General features: G+C 37.0%; 1 protein-coding gene across 10 annotated transcripts in view; it reads right to left on the minus strand.

Moving 5' to 3' along the window:
* The window catches only part of PEX5L (peroxisomal biogenesis factor 5 like), a 254902-nt gene that overhangs the window by 100406 nt on the left and 126971 nt on the right, over positions 1–27525 (minus strand). For 4 of the 10 annotated variants that reach the window (XM_004270504.2, XM_033429469.2, XM_004270500.3 and 1 more), the window contains 2 exons: positions 13882–13986; positions 4066–4177 (listed from right to left, as the gene is read on the minus strand). In XM_004270504.2, the coding sequence (XP_004270552.1) occupies positions 4066–4177; positions 13882–13986 (217 nt within the window). Of the gene's footprint in view, positions 1–4065; positions 4178–13881; positions 13987–16276; positions 17232–27525 lie in introns of those variants that run through there. The other 6 variants (XM_049710654.1, XM_049710653.1, XM_004270503.3 and 3 more) reach the window with 2 other exon arrangements.

Genomic DNA, 27525 nt, shown 5'->3' on the forward strand with positions numbered 1-27525 from the left:
CCACTGCTCCTGAGGCTGCTGGGAGAGATTTCCCTTTGTCTTCTTTGTTTCCACAGCTCCGGGATTCAGCTTTGGATCTGGCCCCGCCTATGCATGTAGGTCTCCTCAGGGTGTCTGTTCTTCACTCACACAGGATGGGGTTAAGTAGCAGCTGATTAGGGGGCTCTGGCTCATTCAGGCTGGGGGTATGGAGGGGTACAGAATGTGGCGCAAGCCTGCGTTGGCAGAGCTGGTGTGATGTTGCAACAGCCTGAGGCACGCCGTGTGTTCTCCTAGGGAAGTTGTCCCTGGATCACAGGACCCTGGCAGTGGTGGGCTGCACAGGCTCCCTGGAGGGGTGGTGTGGATAGTGACCTGTGCTTGCATATAGGCTTCTTGGCGGCTGTATCAGCAGCCTTAGCATTTCATGCCTGTCTCTGGTGTCCATGCTGATAGCTGCGGCTCATGCCCGTCTCTGGAGCTTGTTTAGGCAGTGCTCTGAATCCCGTCTCCTCGCACACCCTGAAACAATGGTCTCTTTCCTCTTGGGCAGTTCCAGACTTTTTCCACAGACTCCCTCCCGGCTAGCTGTGGTGCACTAACCCCCTTCAGGCTGTGTTCACGCAGCCAACCCCAGTCCTCTCCCTGGGATCTGACCTCCAAGGCCCGAGCCTCAGCTCCCAGACCCCGCCCGCCCTGGCAGGTGAGCAGACAAGCCTCTCAGGCTGCTGAGTGCTGGTCGGCACTGATCCTCTGTGCAGGAATCTCTCCGCTTTGCCCTCTGCACCCGTGTTGCTGTGCTCTCCTCCATGGCTCCAAAGCTTCCCCCCTGCCCACCCGCCGTCTCTGCCAGTGAAGGGGCTTCCTAATGTGTGGAAACATTTCCTCCTTCACAGCACCCTCCCAGAGGTGCAGGTCCCGTCCCTATTCTTTTGTCTCTGTGTTTTCTTTTTTCTTTTGCCCTACCCAGGTATGTGGGGAGTTTCTTGCCTTTTGGGAAGTCTGAGGTCTTCTGCCAGCGTTCAGTAGGTGTTTTTTAGGAGTTGTTCCATATGTAGATGTATTTTTGTTTTTTTTTGTTGTTGTTTTTTTTTTTTTTTTTTTTTTTTTTTTGCGGTATGCGGGCCTCTCACTGTTGTGGCCTCTCCCGTTGCGGAGCACAGGCTCCGGACGCGCAGGCTCAGCGGCCATGGCTCACGGGCCCGGCCGCTCCGCGGCATGTGGGATCTTCCCGGACTGGGGCACGAACCCGCGTCCCCTGCATCAGCAGGCGGACTCTCAACCACTGCGCCACCAGGGAAGCCCTGTAGATGTATTTTTGATGTATTTGTGGGGAGGAAGGTGATCTCCACGTCTTACTCCTCTGCCATCTTGAGGGTCCCCCTGACATACATATATATTTATTTATTTATTTATTTTTGGTTGCGTTGGGTCTTCGTTGCTGTGTATGGGCTTTCTCTAGTTGTGGCAAGTGGGGGCTACTCTTCGTTGCAGTGTGCGGGCTTCTCATTGCAGTGGCTTCTCTTGTTGCGGAGCACGGGCTCTAGGCACATGGGCTCAGTAGCTGTGGCTCATGGACTCTAGAGCGCAAGCTCAGTAGTTGTGGCACACGGGTTTAGTTGCTCCGCGGCATGTGGGATCTTCCCGGACCAGGGCTTGAACCCATGTCCCCTGCATTGGCAGGTGGATTCTTAACCACTGCGCCACCAGTGAAGCCCCCCAGACATATATTTTTAAGATTAAAAAGAACATACTATCAAATGAGAGTCTTCCTTAAAGATAAAAATCTGTGTGACCCAGATGCACTGAATGCTGAGGCCAAGCAATGAAAAATCCATAGTCTCAACATACCATTTTTCCTGACCTCTTACTTTGGAGGGTGTTATGGATTGAAATGTGTCCCCCCAAAACTCATATGTTGAAGTTTTAACCCCCAGTACCTCAGAATGTAACTTTATTTAGAAATAGGGTCAATGGAGATGTAATTAGTTAAGATGAGTCAGATTGGAGTAGGGTGGTAATAAAGAGAGGAAATTTGGACACAGAGACTGACATGCATACTAGGAGACATGCACACATGTCAAGTGAAGATTAGAGTTATGCTTCCACAAGTCACGGAGCTACCAGAAACCAGGAGAGAGGCCTGGAACAGATCCTTCCCAAGCACCTTCAGAGGAAGCATGGTCCTGCTGACACCTTGATTTTGGACTTCTAGCTTCTAGAATTGTGAGGCAATAAATCTCTGTTGTCTAATCCACTCATTTTGTGGCATTTTGTCATGGCAGGCCTAGGAAACTAATACAGAAGGCAATACTCTAGGTACTGGGATTGCAAGAAATTACATATTCTTTTGAATATGTAATTTCCTCCAGTATTTCACAGTTCTCTCTGTTATATGCTAGAAAAATCAAGGTGAAAAGCAGCTTTTGAGTTGAATATTATGTTGCTCTCTCTGGTGAGCCCTTCCTATGTGACTTAGTTCTATCCTTCCTGAGAGTCGTAGAGGGTACTGGAATCAAGATCTGAGAATTATGCTTCGCAGCTTTTTCTTAGAACAGCGGGAATTTCTCAGCGTACCCCATTTTCATGGATTTTCCTGCAATTAGAGACACAAGGCTCCTCTGTATTTTTCTGGGGGTAGCTCAGTTTTGGAGGGGTGAGCTCCAGTTTCAATAGGTAAGGAGGATGAAACTGATCTGACAGGATCTGAACTTGTTTCATTTCCTGCCTAAAATGTACCAAGTACAATTTTATTTGTTTGATTATTCAAAGCAGTAGTTGAATTTAGAAAATGATTGCTTTGGTGTGTTAGCACTTACATAGATTGCTTCATTTAATCTTCCCAAGTAACCTATGAGATATAGATCTTACTACTATTAGACAGATGAGGAAATAGACTTACTTATGCAACTTGCTCAACGACACAGAGTTGCTAAGTGGCAGAGTTGGGGTTGGAATTCACAAAGTTTAACTCCAGAGACTATAGACTACACTCCCACATAAAGTGCCTCTATCTTGTGTTAGTTACTCTTATTGTTGTAATTTTTAGCGTTTCTTAAAAATCACAATTTCCTTCACCTGTGATTTTCTTCACTTACTTAAAAGTATAATAAAACTATGCCAGGAAGCAGCAGGCTGAGGACATGATGGGGAAATGAAATGAACTTTAACAAGACAGTATATAATTATCCTCTCCTTTCCCCATTAAATTCTCTCCTGCAATCCAATATAACCTTTGTTGTTTGATTCTGGACATCATTCTTTCATTCTTATTTGAACAACATGCCTCTGAGTGTGAATGTTGACTGAATGAAACCAATGCAGAAAGGCTGCCGCTGATCCAGAAGGCGACAAGTAGCTTTTGAGTCAAATCTTCGATTGTGGCCTCAGAGTGGGCTGTACCTTAGTGACTTAGTTTTCAAATTAGTGAGAATTTAAGTGCAGAGGATGCTGGAGAAGGTGTGACTGATACACTGGCATCCTGCATTCACTCATTGGATGACAACTTATTAGTCCCTATACAGATAGCTTACTGTTTGATTATATTTAATTCCAGAACAATGTTCAAATAAATTGTTGTAAGAAGGAGCAACTAATCCATTTATATGACAAAAAAATAAAATTGTCTTGATAATATCCCAAGTCTCTAGGACATTTTAATTGTGATTTCAATCCACTTGAAGGGGTTGCCTATATTTTTATTTTACTGGACTTTTGTCATACAAAATATTTCCAGCCAGAACTTGAAAAACCTTACTCTGAAAGAGATGCTTTTGTTTTAAAGAATTCCTATATGATGTGACTTGAGATGCAAAGATGTACATATGAAAACTGGCATTGAAAAATGAATCATTGCTAATAGTGGTACTCTAATGTTTTCAAAATTGGTTGGATAATATCCATTGGAGTTTCTCATATTATAAAGAAAAGCAATCTATTGGTTTATATTGAACAGTATACATTCTAAAATTTCATTTGTTTGCAAACATTATTCTCCACTTAAAATGCATTGTGGAAAGAAAATGTGCATTTTTCTATCATGAAAATTAACTCCACTTGAGGATAAGTTAAAAGTGAAAGAATTACCGGCTGTGTTGGACGTTACTGGCCTTGCTATTGCCTCCGATTTGGTTTCACAGAGAAAATCATCGATGGAGGGACTCAGGAGGGGTCTGCTCTCTTGCTGTTCATTCACCAGCTGGGAACAAATGAACACAGGTGTCAAAGGACTTTGTCCAATTGCAGAATCAGATGAATTAAAATGCAGCCTTGCAACAAAATGAGAATAGCAAGCCTACCAAAAAATAAATCAATCAATAAGTAATAGGGTAGAGGCAAGAAAGGAAACAAAATCAGGGGATGGGGAATGAGCCTTTCAGCACTGTCATATTTTTGATGCAGCCAAGTTCAGTTTTCAAACCTCAAGCTTTTTTTCTCCTCCTAGAACGGTTTTGGAATTATTCTCTAATTTCAGTATGTAGAATATGACACCTATTGAATCACAGTTCCTAAGGGCCAATCTCACTCTTCATCTGGACAAAAAGCTCTCACTGAGACCTGGAACCATGGCTTCAGACCCTGAGGTGACACATTCTGTTTAGGACTGGTCAGTCATTGCTATGTAGTAACAGCACGCACACACACAGAGATCCGTATGCATGGATAAATGCTCTTTTTCTCTCTCTCTTAAAAAGCTCAAGTCACCTAAAGGCACACGCCCTTCCTTACATTTCCTTGGAATGCTTTTGTAGTGCATAACAAGTATTTTGAGAGAGTAGGAAGTATTGTTAACTGTACAGGTATCCAGTATATATGTTTGTGAAAATCTGTATGTAAAAGAGATTTCTGTCAATTCAATTATATTTCCCCATTGGTTCGTTCTCTAATTTCAGAAATCTTTCAGTTTGATTTTTATTAGTTCTCATTATCAGTGGCAGCCAACTATTTACTTTCAGTTATTCTGCACCTCTGTGAATCCAAACATCCTTAAGTTCTGCTTCTAAGGGTAAGGGGAAAATTACACTTAAGATGACACAAGTGGTTAGTCCCTAAAAGAACTGTCTTAGTTTTTTGGGAGTTTTTATATTGGCCTTTCTTAAAATGGGCACAGTCATCTAGTTTTCTACTTGCTATAGGAAAAAGATGTGCCAAAAAATCTCTAGATTTTAAAATACTTATTTGCAAGGCTGTATTTTAAGAGACACATAAAATAACAAATGAAGTGGTTTGAAGTATCACCAAATCAAAATATTTTCTATGACTCACTTTCACTTCATTATTTCTCTGGCAATGTTAGTGGTATTATAGCTTAGAGCTTATGGACCCTGACAAGAGACCTAAATAATGGTAAATATGGGAAGAAAAAATGCAATTCTATTATTGGTGAAGGAGGAATATGGAAGCATTAGTGATTATTCGGGGACTGAAAGCCAAGAGGCACCTTTGGTACTTTTACACATTCATGCTATTATCTTAACATGGATAAATCTCAGATCTTCACTGAAGTCTAAGATTTTGAGATAGAGTTGGCAATTTAATTTCACTCATATTAATTTGTACATATTATCGAGGGTTCTAAGCATTAACAATGCTCATTTTCTTTTAATGTTCAAGTTATAGAGATAGAAAAATTTTCAATTATAAGTTTTAGTGTTACTATGTATAAAGACTCACAGATTTCTCTAAATTATCTGAGGTCTGTTTTGGTTGTAACCTTTTTTTTGGGATGCTCCTTTAATCCATGAACAAAACTCTTGAGTTTCTTTGCATTTTGTTTTCTGAATTTGAACATTCTTGGGTATCACCCATCCTATTTATATTGAAATATTTTTTAATGTTGAGGGACTATGAGCTTCTCATGTTTTGGGGATAAAATATATTAGAAGTTTTGTAAATGCCATGGTTTATGCCAGCTCTTCGGAAAATGTGATTAGTTTTCTGGGATCTATTTTTCATTTATAGGTAGCTCATGTAAAAACTGTGTTTATGCAATTTCTTAAAGACTCATACATTAATGTGTATTTCTTGGGAGAACTTGCCCTTTTAGCCATATATGCTTAGCATATTGAACCCATCTAGTATGATATCACCATGGTGATGTGGTCTTGATGTAGCAACAATGTCTTCCTCCAGGCTGTGTCATTCTCACAGCTGTCAAGGGAGAGATGGATTCTGCTGTGCTATAAACATCATGGAAGATGAAGGTCACCATCAAATATGGCACCACACTATACTCATAGAATTTATTGTAACAGGCTTACATTTATTAAGTTGTGCATTCTGACTACTAGGTCTTCTTGACCTAGGCTAAAGTGAAAAAGGTGCAAAAACTCAATACAACCAATACAACTTCAACTTTAAAATACGTATGACATATGTGTGATGTCATAACTCTTTTTGTTAGCCATTATTTCTCTGAAGAAGTCTGATGTTATTGATAGATAACTAAGAAAATTTATTCTCTTAGTCCTGGTCTTGAGAAATATCCATTATTATGCAAAAGGTACCTATGATTTATATTCCACAAAAGCCCCCTTATACTTTTTCTTTACTTTGGATACAATTAAATTCCTTTGCAAATAAAAGGACTAATAATTTATTTCCAAGTCATAGCTCTGTAAGTAGGTGTGTAGAATAGACCTAGATTACCTATGGTTTTAGAAGACCAGGGTATTAGATTTCTGTAGATATTTTTAATTGCAAACACTGAAAAATTAGTCTAAATTTGATAAAAGAATTCTAGAAAGTAAGACCTTTCCACATAAATATCTAAATGGAAAAACAAAGGACAGCCACAATTAATTGAAAGGCCTATCCTTTTAGGCAAGTCTGCTTTATCAGAGGTAATAGGATTTTTTTTTTTTTGAGTCTCTCTCCTCATTCAAACCAAAGACTTATTTTCTAGGGAAAGCACTTCTAGCACTCAGATTTTCTCAGCATAGGAAGAAAAGAATACCAAAGAGGAGGTTATTCAGAGAGACCCTAGAGAGCCCAAGACTAAGTTGTGGCTTCTCCTCATAAGGTCTTTTCCACACCTACTGTCTTATTTGTGACCACACTTCACCCCTGGACTGGAGGTGTTCCCATAACATGTCTGTCCCGTTCCCATAACTGAGCTGTTCCTGTGACTTTCTTCCATAGATACAAATCAAAGAGGAAACTTCACATTACTTTCTGAGTCTGTGCTTTTCAAGCTAGAGCACCGTTTAGCTGTTGGGAAATGCTGAGATTGGAGTGGGGATAGTGGCAGGGCTCAAGGGTGAAGAGGATGAAAGGCCAGTTTTTGGGTTTTTTTTTTTTTTTTTTTTTTTTTTTTTTTTTTTTGGTTTTTGGGTTTTGATTGAGATATGGAAGATGAAATAGGAGATATCATGAAAAAAATCTTTTGTTATTAACTCTGAGGTAAGAGGCTATGTCTTACTCATATTTATATCCTTCACAACTTCTAATAGAATGTTTTCATATAAGAGGGGCTCAATAAATGGCTACCAAATGGGACAGTGACTTTGCAGAAACTGAAGATATAAAAATATCTATCTCAAACAGTCCAATTTTGAACTGTATCTTCAGTCAGATGAATTTAAGAATCATTATTTTAGCCCAACTAAGTCCCATTTTATTTTTACTTGTATAGATAAGAATGGCTTTTTACATGCCTCCCTCCTGATTTTCAAACAAATTTATGGTTTTCCTATGGTGACTTGAGAATAAGCAAACCTTTTAGGTCATAAAGTAATACTGCAAACTGAACTGAATCCCCCAAATAGTTCCCCTAAGCTTTACTCCCAAATTTTATGCCATTTATTCTGTCTTTATTCATTGGTAGGATAGAGCTTATTCACTTCCTTTTAGAATTACTTCCTTCAGTTTGAAAATACTTTATGAACTTACCTCATTTCATCCTTCTGGCACAGAGTACATTGATGTTATAAAAATAATAAAAGGTGAGTCAAACGGTTTCCAATTTTTTTTTGAATAACTGAGTGGGAGTGATTGCAATTTTGGTCCAATCAGATGATCTTAACTAAGTTAAAATGACCCACTTCATTAGTTGCTAAGGCCTTTATTTCAACTTTACATTTAAACTTTTCCTTTATTATCCTTCTTTGTCCTCTTCTCAATATTTAGATTAGTTCAAAGGCCTTTCTAATGGTGACAGATTCTTATTTCTCTTTCAGGACCCCGTTCTATTGATACATTGTCTGGGAACCTTCTTCAGCTCTAGGCGGCAAGTGCCTTCTTACAACATCTCTGCGTTCCTATGCTTTACCCAATTTTATAACCTTAGTTTCACCTGTTTCCTCCCACTAGACTGTGATCTCTTTGAAGGTAGAGACCTTATCCAATTAATTTTTGTATCTCATAGTGGCAGTTTAATAAATGGTGACTGATTTTATACAGTCCAATTGAATGGTGAATTGTATAAAAGAATGATTGCATGGGCATCCTCAATTTCATATGGGGTTTGATCAACTCATAGAGAGGCCAGTGGTCCTCAGAAATGTTTACTAAATTCCTGGCAAATTTTAAACAACAAATCTAAGTCCATTTTCCCCCACTGTCACATCATTGAAATGCTTGGAAACCTAGAGGTATCTAAAGGAACATTTCCAAATGCAAGGCTTCTACCAAGAAGTCAAAAATGCCAAGAATGAATGCCTAATGAGAAAAATTGAAATAAAGGCATGGAACTGCCTCATTCCATCTTTGGAAGCAGGACATGGACCAATGCAAGTGGGAAGCCAGTGGTACTTCAAGAAATAACACCACTACCTCACTCAGAGATTTTAAATCAGAGATTCAAATTTGGAGATTCTGAGAGAAAGCCCTTACACAGTCAATGGACATGGAAATGAAAGGAAGCAGCAGAAGTAAGAAGACAGGTGAGAACTCGCATGTAGGAGCTTCTTGTCACTCAGAATTCAAGACTATTGATCCTTTACACCTTCCTTGTAATCACAGGTTGTAAATGAAATATTCAATCAAATGCCTTCAATTTACTTATGACTTAGTCAGACCGGTCAGTTGATGTGGCTAATAGTAGCCACCACAGGACAAAATTGCTTCTTATTTTATATCAATACTGTGTTTAGTGTTGAGCAGAATGCAGACAATATCATCCACCTTTAATGAATTATTGTCTGTTTTAAAACTTTGTCTAAAAATACATTTGCCTTAGTTCAACTTGAATTTACTTAATTTAAATGTTAAAAAATTAAATTATTATATGATCTAAGCTGAATATTTAACCAAGATGAAAGGAGAGTATTTTGTTTTTAAATACTGCCTGCTACTTAAGCTCCAGTGCATTAAAGATAGCTTTTTTTGTAACTTAAGTCTAAGTTTATTTATCTTTAAACAATATATTGCTTAGTTGTTTCATTAAAAAATATAGAGCTAAAGTTTGTGATAGCTCATATCACTAAGAATTAACTCCAAACCAAAATACATTTTAGGTGAGAAAACAAGGTCTGTATAGGATAATAACTGATTCTATAATTTTACACTTCAGATTGATGATCTCAATCTATTGTTTTAGTTTAAAGTAAAATATTGTTTTTATTTTGAAACATTTTAGTACTTAAAGAATAATTTTAAAAGTTAAAACACTGAAGCGAATAAGCTAAAAAACAGTTGACAAATATCTCGTATTTGTAATGTTGATTAAAAAGTTTGTAAAAATATACCAGTCTTTTTATCTCATCTAAATAATAGAAAAAATAAGATTGTTTTTATATAAATAAAAACACAAATATGCTTTCAATAGACATATATTTATGCATTTTGAAAATTCCTTTATTATTTGCACTCTCTTGATTAAAAGTACAATATATGTCATTGGTTAAGTAGGTTTTCATTCATAATTTTATAATTAAACTGTTTATGGCTTTATTAGTCCTATCCAAGTTTAGAAACGTGTGCAAAGCCCATCAAAATAGTCACCATATTAAAACTAAGTTGACTGACTCAATCCATTGAAAAGAGGAAACAACTGAAACATTACTATGCACCCCTTAGTATTCAGCCTTTGAAGGCTTTGTCATGGTAATTCTGCCACCCGACTGAATTAATTTCTTATGAGCTAATAGTACTAATGGCACTGCCCCATCCCCCAGTTCTTTATATGGGTCTCAGTGGATCTTCCTGTAAAGGATAACCATGTGATAATTTTCAACTCTTTGACTTGATCTAAATGTCAACCAACTGACAACAAATATTTTCCTGACAGGATAGTTAGACATAAAAATGTGAATCTATTCATGGGGAAATGAACAAATATTATTGTTTACAGCTTGGATAGTACTAACATCAAGGCAGGAAGGAGAATATAATTAAAGCAATTGTTTCAAGTTAGTAACAGAAAACCCAAACAAGACTGTATTTAGCAGCCTTGTGAATGTTTTTCCAATCAAGGACATTACTTTTTTATCTTTATCAGACACAATATTAAATCAGTATCAAACTATAAGGGGTGGGGACAGATAGAAAAACAAAGCCTGAGTTAAAAAAAAATACCCTTGACAAGAAGAGGTCTGGAGCACATAGTTTTAAGACACTGTGCTCTACAGCAAAAAATGAATGGGCTATTCCTTACTTACAAAAGTACCAGGGGAGGTGGTTAAAATGAAAATTTCTGAAGGTTCCTTGTGAGAGTAAAATATTCCCTAAAGCCATTTCATTCTCATAAAGAAGAATAAAAATTTTTCTATGATATGCGCAATCTTCTGGCACATAGTTTTCCCCTCTAGCCTCAAACTGGATTTATTTATACCATTACAGTCTAGAGTAGTACTGTTCAATGGAAATATAATGAGAGCCTGGTAATTTTAAATTTTCTAGTAGCCACTTTAAAAATAGTGAAAAGAAACAGGTGAAAATAATTTTAATAGCACATTTTATTTAGCCCAATATATCCAAAATATTATCATTTCAATATGTAATCAATATAAAAATTATTAATGTGATAGTTTACATTATTTTTCTTTGGACTAAATCTTCAAAACTTGGTGTGTGTTTTATACTTACAGCATATCTCAATTCGGGGTATCCACAAAGCACTCAATAGCCACGTGTGACTAGCGGCTACTGTAGTGAACAGCACAGGTCTAGAAAAACTCTTATTTCCTCCAAGATTTGATGGTTCACATATTTTTTCCCTTCAAAACTCTCATCAATGCACATTTGTTTCCATACTGTTTGACTTACAGTTTGACTTAAAGTGTTAGTCTAGGACAGCATGAACTTGAACTACTATGAAGAGCTTGACACATTGTTTAGCAAAGAATTAATAATTAAATGAAACAAAAAGAGCAATTCTCAGGGGTCCGACAATTTCTGAGTTCAGGTCACCTAGCCAACTCTTCCGTTTTGTTCAATTTGTTCAAGGTACTATAAATGACTTGACTGGAGTATGCTTGGCTAAATCTCTCTAAAAATGATCCTAATAATCACATAATACAAAAATGCTTCAATATAAACTATTCTACACTTACCAATCTGTGGAATGAACAGTTACTAAACAAATTAGGGACTCAGTGTTTCAAGGACTTATTCTGTATTTTATCAATTATGATTGTCCTGAAGACATTATTGAGAGAGCGGCAATTAGCTTCAGACATTTCTGGAATCTGTGAATGAGCAGCTGGCATCGACACACCAGTGATGAAGATGAGTCAATGTGTCCTGCAGTATGTAGCACTATGTCACAGGGGCTTTACAGGAGACATGGAACAGACATGTTTCAAGACACTAATACATTCACACAAGATAACGAGTAAGAATGTGGTATGGTACACAGATTGGATGCTGTGGTTGCCATGAGAAGTACTCACTTTTTCAGATCATTCTGCTGCTTTTTGGCTTGTGCATGCCACTGGTGCATAGCAGGGAAGAAGCCACTTGTGTGTAGTGGAAAAAGTATATCAACTAATAAAACCACATTTGACTGAGAAATAATTGTATCACAGCTGTCACAGGATTAATTCCATAAGATTATCAATACAATAGGTGCATTGCATTTTATGAATCAGAACTCTCCATTTGCTGATTCATAAACTAGTCACTATGCAACAAGAATATGATGCATCAAAGAAAGCATTGTATCATCTTCATGCAGTAAAATTGTAACTATTACCTCAAAAACAGTTAATGCAACATTAGACAGGGATTAAAGAAGGAACTTGGTACACACAAATGTTCTGAATATGAGAAAATGGTAATAATTACAGTTTCTTTTCTAATTAAAAAAATCAAAATTCTTATTTTGCATTAAATTTAAATTAAAGTTTAGGTTATAGTGGTAATTTTGGACATTTGAAAAGAATTACCGGAAAGCACATAGCAATGCATGGTTTTGAAGAAAAAGAATTTTGGGCACTAGAGCCTGTCCTAAATCATGATGTCCTGAAATGATATGCTGCAGCACAACTATGCCAATTGCAAATTTTGATAGGTCTTACCTACTGATGAATATGGCTCTACCATTAGCCGAGAACTCCAAGTGGTTCTCACCTCCCATAACATTCTCCTGAGGAACTGTGGACTGTATATTTTGGATATGGATTCTACAAAGGCAGGAGATCAATGTAAAACTGTGTATGTTTTACTATGTAAACTAAGTAAAGAATGGAGCCCTTGGTAAATATTAAGCAAATTTCTTTCCAACTATTACTATGTGTCATTGGGAAGAAGCATCTCCTCTTTTGGATTAAAACAAAAACCTCACAACATAAGATTATCCCAAAGTCCTGGGAATCTTTATAACTTTTTTATTATTCAATTTTGATGTTATATGTTATTATAATTTTCATTACTTACAACATAGTGTTTAGAATGAAATGAAACCACACATGTTGGCAGCAGCTGGGGATGTGATCTGATGATATTCTAAAAATAAGTTGCCATAATTTAGCTTTTGATATAAATGCCTTTCATGAGGAATTTAAATGGACATTTTTCTAAATCTAGACATGTTCATATAATTGGCACTGAATCACTGTATTTACTATTGCATTATGGAGAAAAAAAAGAAATGTTTAAGATAACAATCTAATCTAAATTATAAGATAAATGCAAGTAAGTAATTTTGCATTTAAGAATTTAAAACTGATAGTTCCACAGAGTGGTGATGAGTATATTATACATACATATGTATGTGGATTTTACAGGGTGTTTCAAAAGTCCCTGAGGACATACAGGATTCATTCTCAGTGTGTCTTTGCATACAAATGCAAATCTTTTTCTACACTTATTATGATAAATACTGAAAATGCCCCTCATGTGCTTTTAATAGAGACGATATTTTTGTTGTCAAGGTCACTAAGTGGAAGAGGGGCCACCAATGCCATTTTCTGCATGGAGACTCAGGGACTTCTGGCTCATTCCTGTAAATTAGTTATCCACATAAATATGTATAGACATACGTAGTATGCATAGTCACAACATAAATATATTTAACATTTAAGAAATTTTAGATATTCTACTGGTAAACTGACATATGTATGCAATATAAGTTGTATTTATTCATAGGAATTTGATTTTTTTTTTTTTGGTTGTTGTTCAAATGTACCGTTAGCTTAATTGTTATTTCTTTCCCAAAGTTGTTAACAAGACTCCTTTATAAAGAAGCGACATGTTTTACTTGCACATATATTTTCTTTTTTTTTTAACTAAAGTTTAGTAATGAAAATTAATATCCACGAATAAGTAACTAAATGATGGAATTTTCCTTTTTTTTTTTTAGCAATTTTGGTTTTCATTTTATATTGTATAATTGTTTCATTGAAACTGTGTTTTTAAAAAAATTGGATCGAGTTAATTTTTTTTTTTTTCTAGTTAAGAATCACAATATCTGATATATTAACATATGTCAGCTTCCTACAGGAACCCTAAGGGTCTGCCCACCTGTGATGTCATAGTAAGGAGGGGCTTTTCTTCAGCAGACTCCTCCCTCGGTATCTCCTTCATCACCATGGCAACAGCCTTATCTGCCGCCCTAGAGCCTTTTCCCTATAACAGTGAAATCAACAATGACTTGTGTCAGGAGAAATCTTTAACTTATTGTTTATCACAAGATATTCTAATGTTTAAAGAGCAATCCAACATAAATGAAGAGGTAGTCTGCTGCAAGTGAATCTTGAGGCTTTTGGCTGAGGAGAAAACACACAAAATCTGAAAAAAGATTATTTGTGAACTTTTTAGTTAGCTACTTTTTCACCTTTACAGCTGACATATTACATTTAATTTTAACATAGTATTTTATATGTATATTTTAAGGCAATTTACATGACATGACAATTTTTATAGTATTGATTTAAAAACACTATAGATTGCCTGTTATGTTCATTTAAAACTTATTCCTATATAATCCCTAAGTGTTTTGAATGGCAGTGAGGAGTCTGGATTAGGGATTAGGATCAGGGTCTCACTCCCACAGAGGACTTCTGCTGGGTGATCTCTGGAGTCTGTCATTTTTGAGTGGATTGGTCATAAAAAGTAAACATGTCATAAAACCTGTAAAAATTCTTCAGCAGCCTAACATCACAGGAATTCACCCAGCTTGTTTATTTGGGGGAGGTAGTATGAAAAAAATTTGCAACTCTCAATGTTCTTGAGATCAAACAAATTTAATAGAATTTTAGAAATGTCTTTTAATTGGAGAATTTCATAAATCCAGGTGTAAATAAAGGATGATTAATAATAGAGACAATGATATACTGATATCTACAATTTTTTGGCCTCATACAAGCATAACTATGGACTGTAAAGGGGTAAGTTGGTTTTCTGGGGTTTTAGTTTACCAGATTATTAAGTTTTTGAGAGTAGTTAGGGCATAAGGGAAAAAAACAAAAAACAAAATATCACCTTCCCAACCCAATTAGCAACATCTCATACTATGTAAAAATTAAATAATCTTTAAACACTTCAAAAACAAAACCTTCCATTTTCTTTGGTCTCTGGGCAGAGCCTCTCTGGAGAAAACAACCTTATACTAAGTGCACACGTGAATATCTGTGTTGTAAATCTACTTAAAATACAAATGTAGCACACAGAGATATAGGCAAAGAAACAAAAATGGGCATATGAGGGTCCGTTGTCTGAAAGGGAATTAAGAGCTATGGTCACAATTAACTCCAGAGGTTAATAAATCTTGATAGTCTCTATGCAACTAAAGAGGATAGAATTACATTATTATCTTTGGTTTGCACAGGGCTTTAAGTATTTAAAAGGTAGGTTGACTCTAAGAAGCAGAACGTTGTCCATTTGTTCAGGCATTGCCTTTCTAAAATGTAATGAGTGGCAGCTTTTATTTATGGGAACAAAGAAAAACTTTCTGTATAGTTACTACATTTAAAAATGTGTGAATCTCTTTACAATGCTGAAAGTTTGTTTCTTTGGTTTGTAACTTAAAAACTAGCATTATTGAATGATAATGTGATATTTCTATGATAGAAAATCAACTATTAGAGATTTTATTCATCAGATATAACAGTGGTAATTTTCTTATATGTTCTGAAAAGTTTATATGGGCACAATCCTTGGATTAACTGAATTCTGGAAGAATAAAGGGCAACAGTGATTCACTGCATACAAATTGGGGTGCATAATGATCCAGGTTTTTCCTTTAATGAAGCAATGTCATCTTCCTAAAATAGAGATACATACAGTTCTGAATTCTGGGAAAAGATTTATGGCACTTTTAAATTATTTGACATTTTTTCAAAATATAAAAATTATTTGGATAAAACATTACATGGTGTAAGCTCAGTATACCTTTATAAGCTACCCTCATTGACAGACTATATATAGTTTAACAAATATTTTTGCAGCTTATTTTTTTCAAAAGAGCAAAATCATTTGTGAAGAATTCTTTCCATGCTCCAAGAGGTTTAATAATATAGCAATAAACAAAGTGGCATGCTTATATTTAAATTCCTAATATATTTTTTAAAACATATCTAATGTTACAAGGTAAAATTTAAAAAATAATGATTCAGACTCTTTTCTTGGGCTAAGAAAAAAAAATCAATTGATAAGCATCTCAAAAAATTTCAGGTCAATATTTCAGTATACCATTTATTTGAAATGCTACCAATCTATAAACTACGTATAGGTATTTTTCACATGTGCAACTATAATAGCTAGAATTAGCAACGGACATGCCATTTCACTAAAACAAAACCAAAAGAAAACAAAAATTAGTCCTTTCATGCTGAACTCTAGAACAAAGCAGTGGTCAGCTAGAGAGGATGTATAATAAACACATGCGGTGCTTTTTATTTCTTGCAGAAAAACCCACCAAAGCCAGGGTCAGGTCACTTTTTTGAAGACAGTGCCACTTTTTCTTCAAGGTTACACCTACTACCTGAAAAGAGTCATGACACCCAGGTTAGTGCCTGCTAGCAACTATTTTGCTTTACAGCCTTTTGGCTTTTGAGTTATTACCCCATGAGCCTCACTGTTTCACAAGTGTGGTATAGTCCGAGAACAGAGCAGGAAGGTCGGCCACGTGACATCTCCATGGTGTCTAAAACTACTGCCAAATCACGTGAATGCACTCATATATCAAACCAAGATTTCCCCCAGATTGTATTGCCACCTCCACCTGGTACCTTAAAATCAAGCTGTGTCATTTCTGACTTGTCCATTTACCTTGTGGGATAATGCTTCTAGAATTCAGAACCTGTCTGATAACTGAGTTGGCAATTCATGAAACTATACAACTTGGCTTATCAGCAGCTCTTCAGGGCTGACAGTAATTCAACTGTGCAGGTTTTTTTTTTTTAATTCAGTGTCTTAAAACATTGTAAGAAATATATACACATAATTATCCATAGTTCAAGCTCAATTTTCTAAATAGAACTACACCATAAGGTCAATATTAATCTATTATTTGAAACATCACGAAGACAGCAAAAAGGAAATATACACTGACTACACACTCAAGCATATAAATGGATTTAGATTACATTAAACCGGTATGCTTCTAAATATGTCATTCTAGCCACAAGAGAATAGTGAAACTTTACCAGTTGATTATCGCATTATGACACCCTCTAGCAATTATTTCAGCCTATTTCTTTTCAAATAATACTTCAAAATCACCTTTTCCCACTTCCTTATTGAATCTCTTGAGATGTTTTTGACTGTTTAGAAAACAGTATCAGCATAAAGGGAAACATCTCTCTTTTTTTGTGATTTGCTGTAGAAAATTCTTTGATTTTTTTTTTTTTTTGCGGTACGTGGGCCTCTCACTGTTGTGGTCTCTCCCATTGTGGAGCACAGGCTCCAGACGCGCAGGCTCAGGGGCCATGGCTCACAGGCCTAGCCGCTCCGCAGCATGTGGGATCTTCCCGGACCAGGACACGATCCCGTGTCCCCTGCATCAGCAGGCGGACTCTCAACCACTGTGCCACCAGGGAAGCCCAATTCTTTGATTTAAAAAAAAATTCTTTTATCATTTTGTTTCTTCACAAATGAAATATATAAAATAGTAGCTTTTCTAACAAATAATAATTCTTGCGAATAATCTTTTTAATTAATTTCTATTATAACACCAGGCATAAATGAATGAAACACAGAGTGTAGCAAGTGACACTAACATTTATTAAGAAAACTCAATTTTGGCCCACTTCTTCTTCTTCTTCTTTTTAAAATATAGAACATAAGAAACAGAGTAGAAAATATTGCAAGTCACAGGATCTTCTCAGGCTGGATACCAGGCTGTGAAGCTATGAGGTATCCTCAGATGAGAAGGTGTGGCCTCTAGGCCTGTCTCACAGGGAAGGATCTAACCTATTTAGAGAAGTTACTGTGTGCTGAGCACTCTGCTGGGTGTTTTGCATGTTTTTACTTGTTTGATCTAATGAGAGCCCTGTGGCATAGGTATTACGGTCTTTGCTAGACATTTTTGGGCTTTGAGGCTCAGAGATGGTGTGATTTGACCAAGGCCTCAAAGCTCAGCCCAGACGGGAACCTGTGTGCCTGTGTGCTTCCTTCTCTACCACACTGTTCTCTCTCCATCCAGCTTTGTTAGGGGTGGGAGGGCTCTTCCACTCTGCCCTCATCAACTGCCCTAAATGGAGGGTTTCCAATGGTATCACCCAAGTTTGGGGCAGCAACCACTTCTCAGTATAATTGCACAGTATGGATCTAAGCAGATATTTTGGAGAAATATTTTCTTTAGTCTGCAATGGTCAATAAGAATCAGCCATGCATAACTTCACTCATGAGCACATTTCTAACAAAATGTTTTCGTTTCTTCTATCTTCTTAGAAAATGAACCTAACATTTCACATACACACAATTTTTTCTGTTCTGTAGATCTTAATAGGCTTATAAGCTTTAGCGTCTCTCCAATTATTATTAAATGCTAACTCAATGCCATGAAATGCCATCTTTACTAGGATTTTCCTGAGATCTATTTTGGTTGTTTTTTTTTTTTTTTTTGGTTGTTGTTGTTGTTGTTGTTGTTTTTGCGGGCCTCTCACTGTTGTGCCCTCTCCCGTTGTGGAGCACAGGCTCCGGACGCGCAGGCTCAGTGGCCATGGCTCACGGACCTAGCCGCTCCACGGCATGTGGGATCTTCCCGGACCGGGGCACGAACCCACGTCCCCTGCATTGGCAGGCGGATTCCCAACCACTGCACCACCAGGGAAGCCCCTGAGATCTATTTTGGACACATGAAATAAAATAAGTAATTTCAGAGCAACACAGTCCATTTGTAAGCTAGTTGCAGATTCTATTACTGCTACTATGGAGTTTGTAACTTAAAAATTATTTTTATTATTCTTAATCTATCGACAATAATACGGAGGCTCTTTATCAAAGATATTAAACAGAAGAAACGGAGATAAATTAGGGGAAGAATAAAAGACTACAATACTAGACATCTCTGCTAACCCTAAATTAGCTAATATATGAATTTAAATAACAGTCTTCCTTTTGTTCTGATTGTAAAATTAATATATGCTATTGCCAAAAATTGAGAAAAAACAGAAACAAGAAAGTTAAAATAGCAACCCTAACATTTTCATGCATTTTCCCCCCAAATTTTATATTTACAATATTGGAGATTAAACAGTTTTTTTAGGATGACTGTTCTAAGGATAGACAAGCTACAATCAAGTTTACAAATGTGAATGTATTGAATATATTTCTTCATACATACATACATGTAAGCAAATACCTGCCATTTAGATCATTTTAGCAACACTGTTTGAAATGAAATGATATTCAGTATTGCATATGCTGAAAAATTATATACCTCATAAATTCCATACCCTGAACTTAACATGCACCTGCGGGAAACTGGCCACAAAAAGGCTAATTTCTGATGGCTATTCTCGTCTCTCATGTGCAGAGCCAGGATAACCTTCTTTTACTGGGGAAGGTAAATGTCATGATAAGTGTCATGCTCTCTTCAAACTTCTCTTTCAACATGGGAAAATGTCAGATCAATGTTCCATGAATGGTGGCGATCTTTGCCTACCATATTATGTCTTCTCCTAGTTGTGTGTTCCTGTAGATTTCTTCCAAGGTAGAGTAGGGTTCAAACCATGCTGGTTCTATCACGGTAACATTTAACTCATCTCCGCCCCCAACAGAATGTTTTGTAAATTTTAAAGGTGGTACAAATAGAACTAAATCTAAATCAATCCTTGGTTCTAAACGTCCTGAAGGAAGCACAGATCTAGATGTAAACAATCGGGAAGCATGGATGGAATGCTCTCTTTTCTTAACTAGCAATTCATATGAGGAATTGAAAAATCATATGAGTTCACCATTGGTTCAGTGATCTCTTTATAGCTGGAAATAATATGATTACTGATTCCTTAATAAGGGTAGTCAAGTTGCAGTAAGGAAACTGATGCCTCTAGTTAAAATAATGACACACGGCATTTAAAAGGAAGACATCTAGTTGATTTGTTGATTCTCCATGTCTTCCTCTCTTACTTTTTTTTTTTTTTCCCCCTCCAGCATTGTTTTTCCCAGATGACTCTCCAAACCATCACTTTTGCAATGAAGTCTTCTGAGGTGAATGAGGACTGATTCTAATTACATTCTACCATATAACTCCTATGCCCTCGGTTTGTGTTATGTGCTATTTGGCACTTTTTTGTTGTGTGTGGTGTATGTGTATGTGGTGATGGGAGAGTCGTGGATAACAATCTCTTTAATTCTAAACCTCCACACATGAAAGTTGCTGTGATTCCACACCCCCCGCATGCACACGCACTGTCCTTGGCCTGAATGATTGGTGTAGGGGGTCTTTATGACTCTTATAGGCCCTCAAACTTTTGCCTTCATGGGCCCCTTCCTCCATAAAAAAAATGTAGAAGACTGTATTTTATGATAAGCTGTATCAAGAAAAATATAATCTAGACTGAATTTATTATTACACATTCATTATTTTAATAGTCATTTAGGGGGTTCTGATTTTAAGAAAGATATAATTAAAACAATTTTATGGGTCCTTAAGAGTATCTTGGGCCCTCTGAACTGTGTCCACTGTGCTGGTGCATAAGGTGACCCTGGGTTTGTGTCTTCTCCATAGTCAGTGTGGTGTTCCTGGGGCTGCTCTCTCTCTCAACTCTGGGTAGTCCATTTCGGCAGCCCCTGCTTCCATCACCTCATCAGCACCTCCACAGCAGCTGTTCCTGCCCTAACAGCCCCCCTTACCACCACTGCTGCTCTTACTATTTTTGTTCGCATTCAGGGAGTCTCCCCTAACAGTACTTACCAATCATAATGGGTGCCCAATCAGTAGCTTTCATCCTGTAGTTCTTAAAACACCCTCAGAAAACCTGGAACATTTAGGCCTGAAGCAGAAAACACTGGTGTGTAAAAGTGATGTGACTCTTAAAATGTGGTCTCTCCCTCAGAAAATAGGCCTAAGCACTTTAGTCTCTCCTGTCTCAGGGTGTGTTCTTGACCATCCAGGAGCACTTTTGAGGAAGTTGAGTCCACTTCTATCTCTACTTTCATTTAAAAAAAACCAGCCCTCAATGACCAGAGTCACCAGCTGGTCCCAAAGCACCCCTTGTCATTTTCTCTAATTTCACAGTGGGTCACTTGAGGAACAGGATTGCCCGTACCCAAAATTCCTGAGTTGTGCCTGGAGATTAAGCTCCTCCCAGGGACCTTGTTATAATCCTTTATTTTGTAAAATGTTCTGTGACTGTCTCATCAATGAAACTACCTTGTGCGAGCAAAGATTGTGCTTGATTCTTTTGAACTACTTCGCGTTATTTGGTATAGTGATAGACACTCAAGTTCACTCAGTAAATACAAGTAACTATTAAACACCTTTTTCACGTGAAGGTACTGAAATCACGTAATATGGCCAACTCTGACAGAATGTGATTCCGAATTACATAAAAAGTCTTAGACATTTAAAGAAATGAAATTGTTTCAAAATCTAAATAAAATTTCATTAACATTAATAAAATGTTACCAAGTAAAGATGCTTAAAATGGGCTCTGAAGGACAGATAAGACTTCTTTTTAATTAACAAGATCCATTTGTCCACAATTTACCATTTGTTTGTTCTCTGGAGAAGGTTAAACATTCCCCATCTCACTCCCACCTTGTCCCCAGGCATATTTACTCTGTTTGCTTAGCAAGCTTTCCTGACAAATGGTCAAAGTCACATCACTCATTGTTCACTTATGTATAACTAGTTCTCAATTAGTGAAGTTTTACTATCAGGCTTTCTCTGATTATCGTGGCTTTAAATTACTTGGAACCTATTTTGCCTTAATATTGAGTTTCTCTATTATGCACCTGGAAGCAACTTTTGCTACCTAAAATGGTCTGGTTTAAAAAAATTGTTTTCTTTTGACCTTGTCTGGCTTATGCTGAGGATGACATAAATAATACATATTCAATAATTCAGAAGTAATGTTTAATTACTGGTATGATACGTTTTCCTTTCTGGTATGATAAATCCCAAATTTGTTATTTATATTTATATAAATATATTTATGCTTGAGAGGCCTTTGATGATTGTGTGAAATATGTAACCCAAAAAATGCAATGGTAATTAGAGGCTTACTTTTGTTATTTTCAATTCCTTGTTAAATACCTCAGATGATTTGCAAAACAGGCATTTGGGGGAGGGGGTTATTTTTAAGCAAAAGGAAAAAGACTGAAAACACAAAGTCCTAAAGATTACTTTGTTATTTTTTTCTTTTCAAAAAATATCCTCCCAAATACAAATACTCCAGACTACTTGTATCTTACTTGCACAAATGGATACATATCCAACACTTAAGAGAAAGTAAGGTGTTATGAGAATCATTCATCACCAGCATAAATAGTTACTGAAATTCTGCTGAATCAGTGGTGTTTGGTGCATAGGGAGAGGTGAGACATGGCCTCTTTCTGGGAGGGGTTAGGAGAAGAGGTATTGAGGTCTGGTTTCTAAGTGCTTGAAATTAGCCAAGGTGGTATAGTATACAAGATAGTAAAATGTGGAAGGATAGTGGTGTGGAAACTTGGGAGGAACCATGTACAAAAAATCGGTTTCTTTATCACTCCTGTCTTTTCCACATATTCTTGATTGGAAAGTTTTGCAAAGAAAATATAACAAATAAGAATCCCTGTAGATAAATATGTGGTTAAGACAATGAAACAGTTCCCTTGAATTGATTTGATTACCGGTGAAACTATTTTGCTTATCGGTGATTAGATGCATCCCCCAACGTCTTGCCCCTAGTAAGTAAAATCTATTTACCAAGTAAAAAAACAAGTCAGAAGAAAGAATTCCATCCGCCTAACAAATTGGAGGCCTTTCAATATTGACTATTGTTATCTTAGAGCAAAGAAATTGAATCCCACCTCTTTTAAAAAATAGATGTGGGGCTTCCCTGGTGGCGCAGTGGTTGAGAGTCCGCCTGCTGATGCAGAGGTCACGGGTTCGTGCCCTGGTCCGGGAAGATCCCACATGCCGCGGAGCGGCTGGGCCCGTGAGCCATGGCCACTGAGCCTGCGCGTCCGGAGCCTGTGCTCCGCAACGGGAGAGGCCGCAACAGTGAGAGGCCCACGTAGATGTAAAGACCATGTGGTAAATATATTGCTACCAAATTTTTGAATTTGAGATAGCACATTCAAAAATACATACACTGTGTCCATTTTCCTTCTAGAGGAGGGCTAGTAACTAGTGAACTTGAATTCCCCTTTACGAATGTTTCAGGCAAACTCTATTACTAATTTATGAATAAGAGTTGTGGACTTGGAGTCTGACTACTCAGTAGCCTTCTTTGTATCTTTCCTCATTTTCTGGCAGGTGCAAGTTTTTTACCAGCTTGTTCTCCAGTCACCAAATGCTCCAGTTTTGTTGATATAACTTAGGAAAACTAAATTACAGAAACTAGGCTAAATTCACAAGCTACTAGCCAAAAAGTTCTCAGCTAAGGTACTCCACCTGCCTGACGTCCCTGAAACAGTTCTAAGAGAGAAGCTGAGGCTCTGGGCATTTCTATTCTAAAATTCTGGATCAGACTCTGGCATCTCTTCTTATATTGATAGTCCTCTGGGGGGTCATTGGCAGTGTGTGAGTTGGATCCTCCCTCATGCCTTCTGGTTCCTTAAAAGGATGAACAGTCTTTCTCACTCTGGGGAGAGGAGTTAGGGAAAGTATGGAGAGACACTGGAGTGATGAGCCTCAGTCACTGTGTGGCCATGCGATTAACAGCTAATGGAGCCGGTGTAGCCTCCATGGTCAATGGAAGGGGAAGAAGGATTGCATGGTGTGGCCTGCTGGCACAAATACCAGGACTGGAGTCAGAAGACCAGAGTTTCAAGTCCCAGCTCTTTTATAAATTATTCTCTCTAAGGCTTCATTTTACCTTCTGAAAACTATATTAGAAATACTATATTTACTATAGGATAGAAATACTATATTTCTATTTCATAAATTTATGAGAGTTAAGTATGTATGAAAGCACTTCCACAATGCCTGGCACATGGTATGTACTCAATAAATATTAATTGACTCTGAATGGTTACTGCTGAATTCATAGACTCTGTGGGCTAAGTGTCCTTATGAAGTAGGTAGCAAAAGATACAATATTATGTTTGTGAGATTCATCCATGGAGTAAGTAGCAATAGTTATCACATTCTATCCACTGTATAGTATTTCATCATCATTTCAGTACATACCACAATTTATCCATTAAACCATTGATGGATATTTGGGTTGTTTCTAGTTTTTGATTATTACAGAAACCACCGTAATGAACTTGAGTTTAGAAGCCATATGGAATGTAAGAGGAGCAATAGGTATGAAAGCAGTAAAGAGATTTCAATAACAGCAACAGAGGCAGAGAATAGTCACAGTATGGATAGGAGACCAGGCTTGGGATGACCTAAATCAAAACCATACGACCTAGCAATCCCACTACTGGGCATATACCCTGAGAAAGCCAGAATTCAAAAAGAGTCATGTACCACAATGTTCATTGCAGCTCTATTTACAATAGCCAGGACATGGAAGCAACCGAAGTGTCCATCGACAGATGAATGGATAAACAAGATGTGGCACATATATCCAATGGAATATTACTCAGCCATAAAAAGAAATGAAATTGAGGTATTTGTAGTGAGGTGGATGGACCTAGAGTCTGTCGTACAGAGTGAAGTAAGTCAGAAAGAGAAAAACAAATACCGTATGTTAACACATATATATGGAATCTAAAAAAAAAAATTGTTCTGAAGAACCTAGGGGCAGGACAGGAATAAAGACTTGAGGACATGGGGAGGGGGAAGGGTAAGCTGGGACAAAGTGAGAGAGTGGCATGGACATATATACGCTACCAAATGTAAAACAGATAGCTAGTGGGAAGCAGCCGCATAGCACAGGGAGATCAGCTCAGTGCTTTGTGACCACCTAGAGGGGTGGGATAGGGAGGGTGGGAGGGAGACGCAAGAGGGAGGAGATATGGGTATGTATGTATCTGTATAGCTGATTCACTTTGTTATAAAGCAGAAACTAACATACCATTGTAAAGCAACTATACACCAATAAAGATGTTAAAAAAAAAAAAGGACTTATAAGGCAGAGAAATCAAGGCTCCAAAGCAAGGCCAGGATGCTGAATCTAGCCACTAGGGGTAATGAGAAACCAGTTTCTAATGAGTTGAGATTAGTAACTGTTATGGTCTGAATTGTGCCCCCTCAAAATTCATATATTGAAGGCCTAACACCCAGTAGCTCAGAATGTGACTGTATTTGGAGACAGGGTCTTTATTAAGGTGATAATTAAGTTAAAATGAAGTATTAGGGTGGGCCCTAATTCAATATGATTTCTTCTAAGAAGAGGAAGTTAGGACATAGAAGGAAGACTATGTGAAGACACGAGGACAGCCATCTATACGCTAAGGAGAGGCTTCAGAAGAAGCCAATCCTTCTGACACCTTGATCTCAGAATTCTAGTCTCCAGAACTGTGAGCAAATAAATTTCTGTTGTTTAAGCCACCCAGCTTGTGGCACTTTTTTATGGACACCCTAGTAAACTAATACAATAATGAAAAAACTACCCATGAATACAAAGTAATCTTACTTTCGTACCTCAATAAATTGTTTAGAAACATCGAAAGACAATTCAGTTACAGGTCTATTTTAAGCCTTCTCAGTTCATTCCTTTTGCGATTTCTAATCTGATCAAAAGGACTTTGTGGATATTGAAAATTATAAATTTTGAACCCAGGTGGCCAAAATTGGCCACTATGGTGATATCCCATCAGGGACTATGACCTACTTGTCAGGGAGTGTTACCTAAAAGAAATTCAGATGAAGATTGTGCGTGGAGTGGTCAGCCAGTGCCAATAGGAGCTGTGTGTTGGTCCCCAAACTTGAATTGAGATTTTAGCGACAACATGTAGAAGTGAGAACTCAATATACACGAATAATTTTAAAAATCAGCAAAATCCCATTAGCTGAGTAAATTATTTTCCATATGTATTTGGGTGTCTACAGTATCTGAAAGAACTATTCATTATTTTGAAAGAGTAATTTGATAAGGCAACACTATAATGAAATGTAAAAGCTAATGGACTTCCCCTAACAATAGAAAAACAAGGCAAATCTGGATCTGGCTCATTCAGGTAGCAGTTGCAAAACTCCAAGGTACCATTAGATTGCTGATGAATTCACAGACTGTGTTACGTGCTCTAGGGTTGACAATGGTAGGGCCCTAATATGGTAGGGCCATATTAGGAAATCTATTCAACCAAAGTTATATAATCACAATAAAAAAGATGACCTTCAACTCTCTAAGTCTAAGAAAGGATTCAACAATAGAAGACCTTAAGAGTGTTAAAACATTTCTAGCAGTTCTAAAAGTACATATTTCTACTAATGAGTTCACTGGTTTGTCTGATGAATTACAAATTGACACCACATTCATATCTTGTTTCTAAATTCTGAAGGACTAGAACCTTCAGACCATTTGGTGGACCATTGAGTTCATGGAGGTGTTGAGTCATTTCTACACCGTACTTTAGGCAGATTGCCTATATCGCCTATACTGGAAATATGTCTTTAATCTATGTCCCAAGTCACTACAGGCAAAAGAGTGATTTGATAATATTAATTTTAAATTGCCAACGAAGTTTTTCTCAATCTCCTAAAGAAGGATTCTCTGCTATCCCTTACATTTTCTTCCTCCTGAATATGAGATATATATCAAAATAGATTAAATTACCATTTAAGAGAGATCTGGCCTGAACTTATTTCAACCTACTAAATAATACATTATGATCTATTAGTTTCAAAGATAAAAGCAACTACATGATAGTGATATTTCATTAGACAGATTGAAATTGATTCTAATTCTAGATAGATGTTATGTGTATAGAAAAAAATTAATTTCTTTAAGATCCTAGTTTTTCCCGCATCAACATATGCCAGAGTTTATTAAGCTTTTAAAAGGTTCCCAGAAAGTATAAAAGGTCTTAGATTCTCCACTTAAGTTATTCCTCTAAACACTAAATTGAAGAAAGCTCAAAATGGTTTAAATCTATCAAAATTTGTCTGCAAATTTACCATGACTCTTCCCTCCTCCACAGATTAACAATATCACACTATTTCCTTTTAGCCACTTATAATCTGTTCAGTTATAGTAAAACAAAAACCTAATTAAACAGTATCCTCAATTAATATTTCCAGAAAATGTCATGTTTAGAAGAAAAAAATAATTTACAAACAAACAACCTCATTTGAAGGATACTAAAGATTCCAAGTTATGCCCCACAGTCAGTATATATTCAGCCCATCTCTGACAATTACATTTGGGTACCACTCTGTAAGGAAAGACGCACTGAGTAATAGCCCTGAGGACAGTAATGTCTCCATTCTTCAAAGAAAGAATTAGGTGTAGTGTTATTGTACTTAGTAATACAGAAAGAAGCATTAATACATTTTAGAAAGATGTGCCACTAAAAAAGTTTTTTTTCCTCTTTTGGTCAATCTTGATGCAATGAAAAATTTCAATTAATAACAACACTCAAATAGCTCTGAGTGTTCTGGTTAATTGAAACCTTGTA

Source organism: Orcinus orca, chromosome 5, assembly GCF_937001465.1.
Source record: "Orcinus orca chromosome 5, mOrcOrc1.1, whole genome shotgun sequence".
Classification (NCBI taxonomy): domain Eukaryota; kingdom Metazoa; phylum Chordata; class Mammalia; order Artiodactyla; family Delphinidae; genus Orcinus; species Orcinus orca.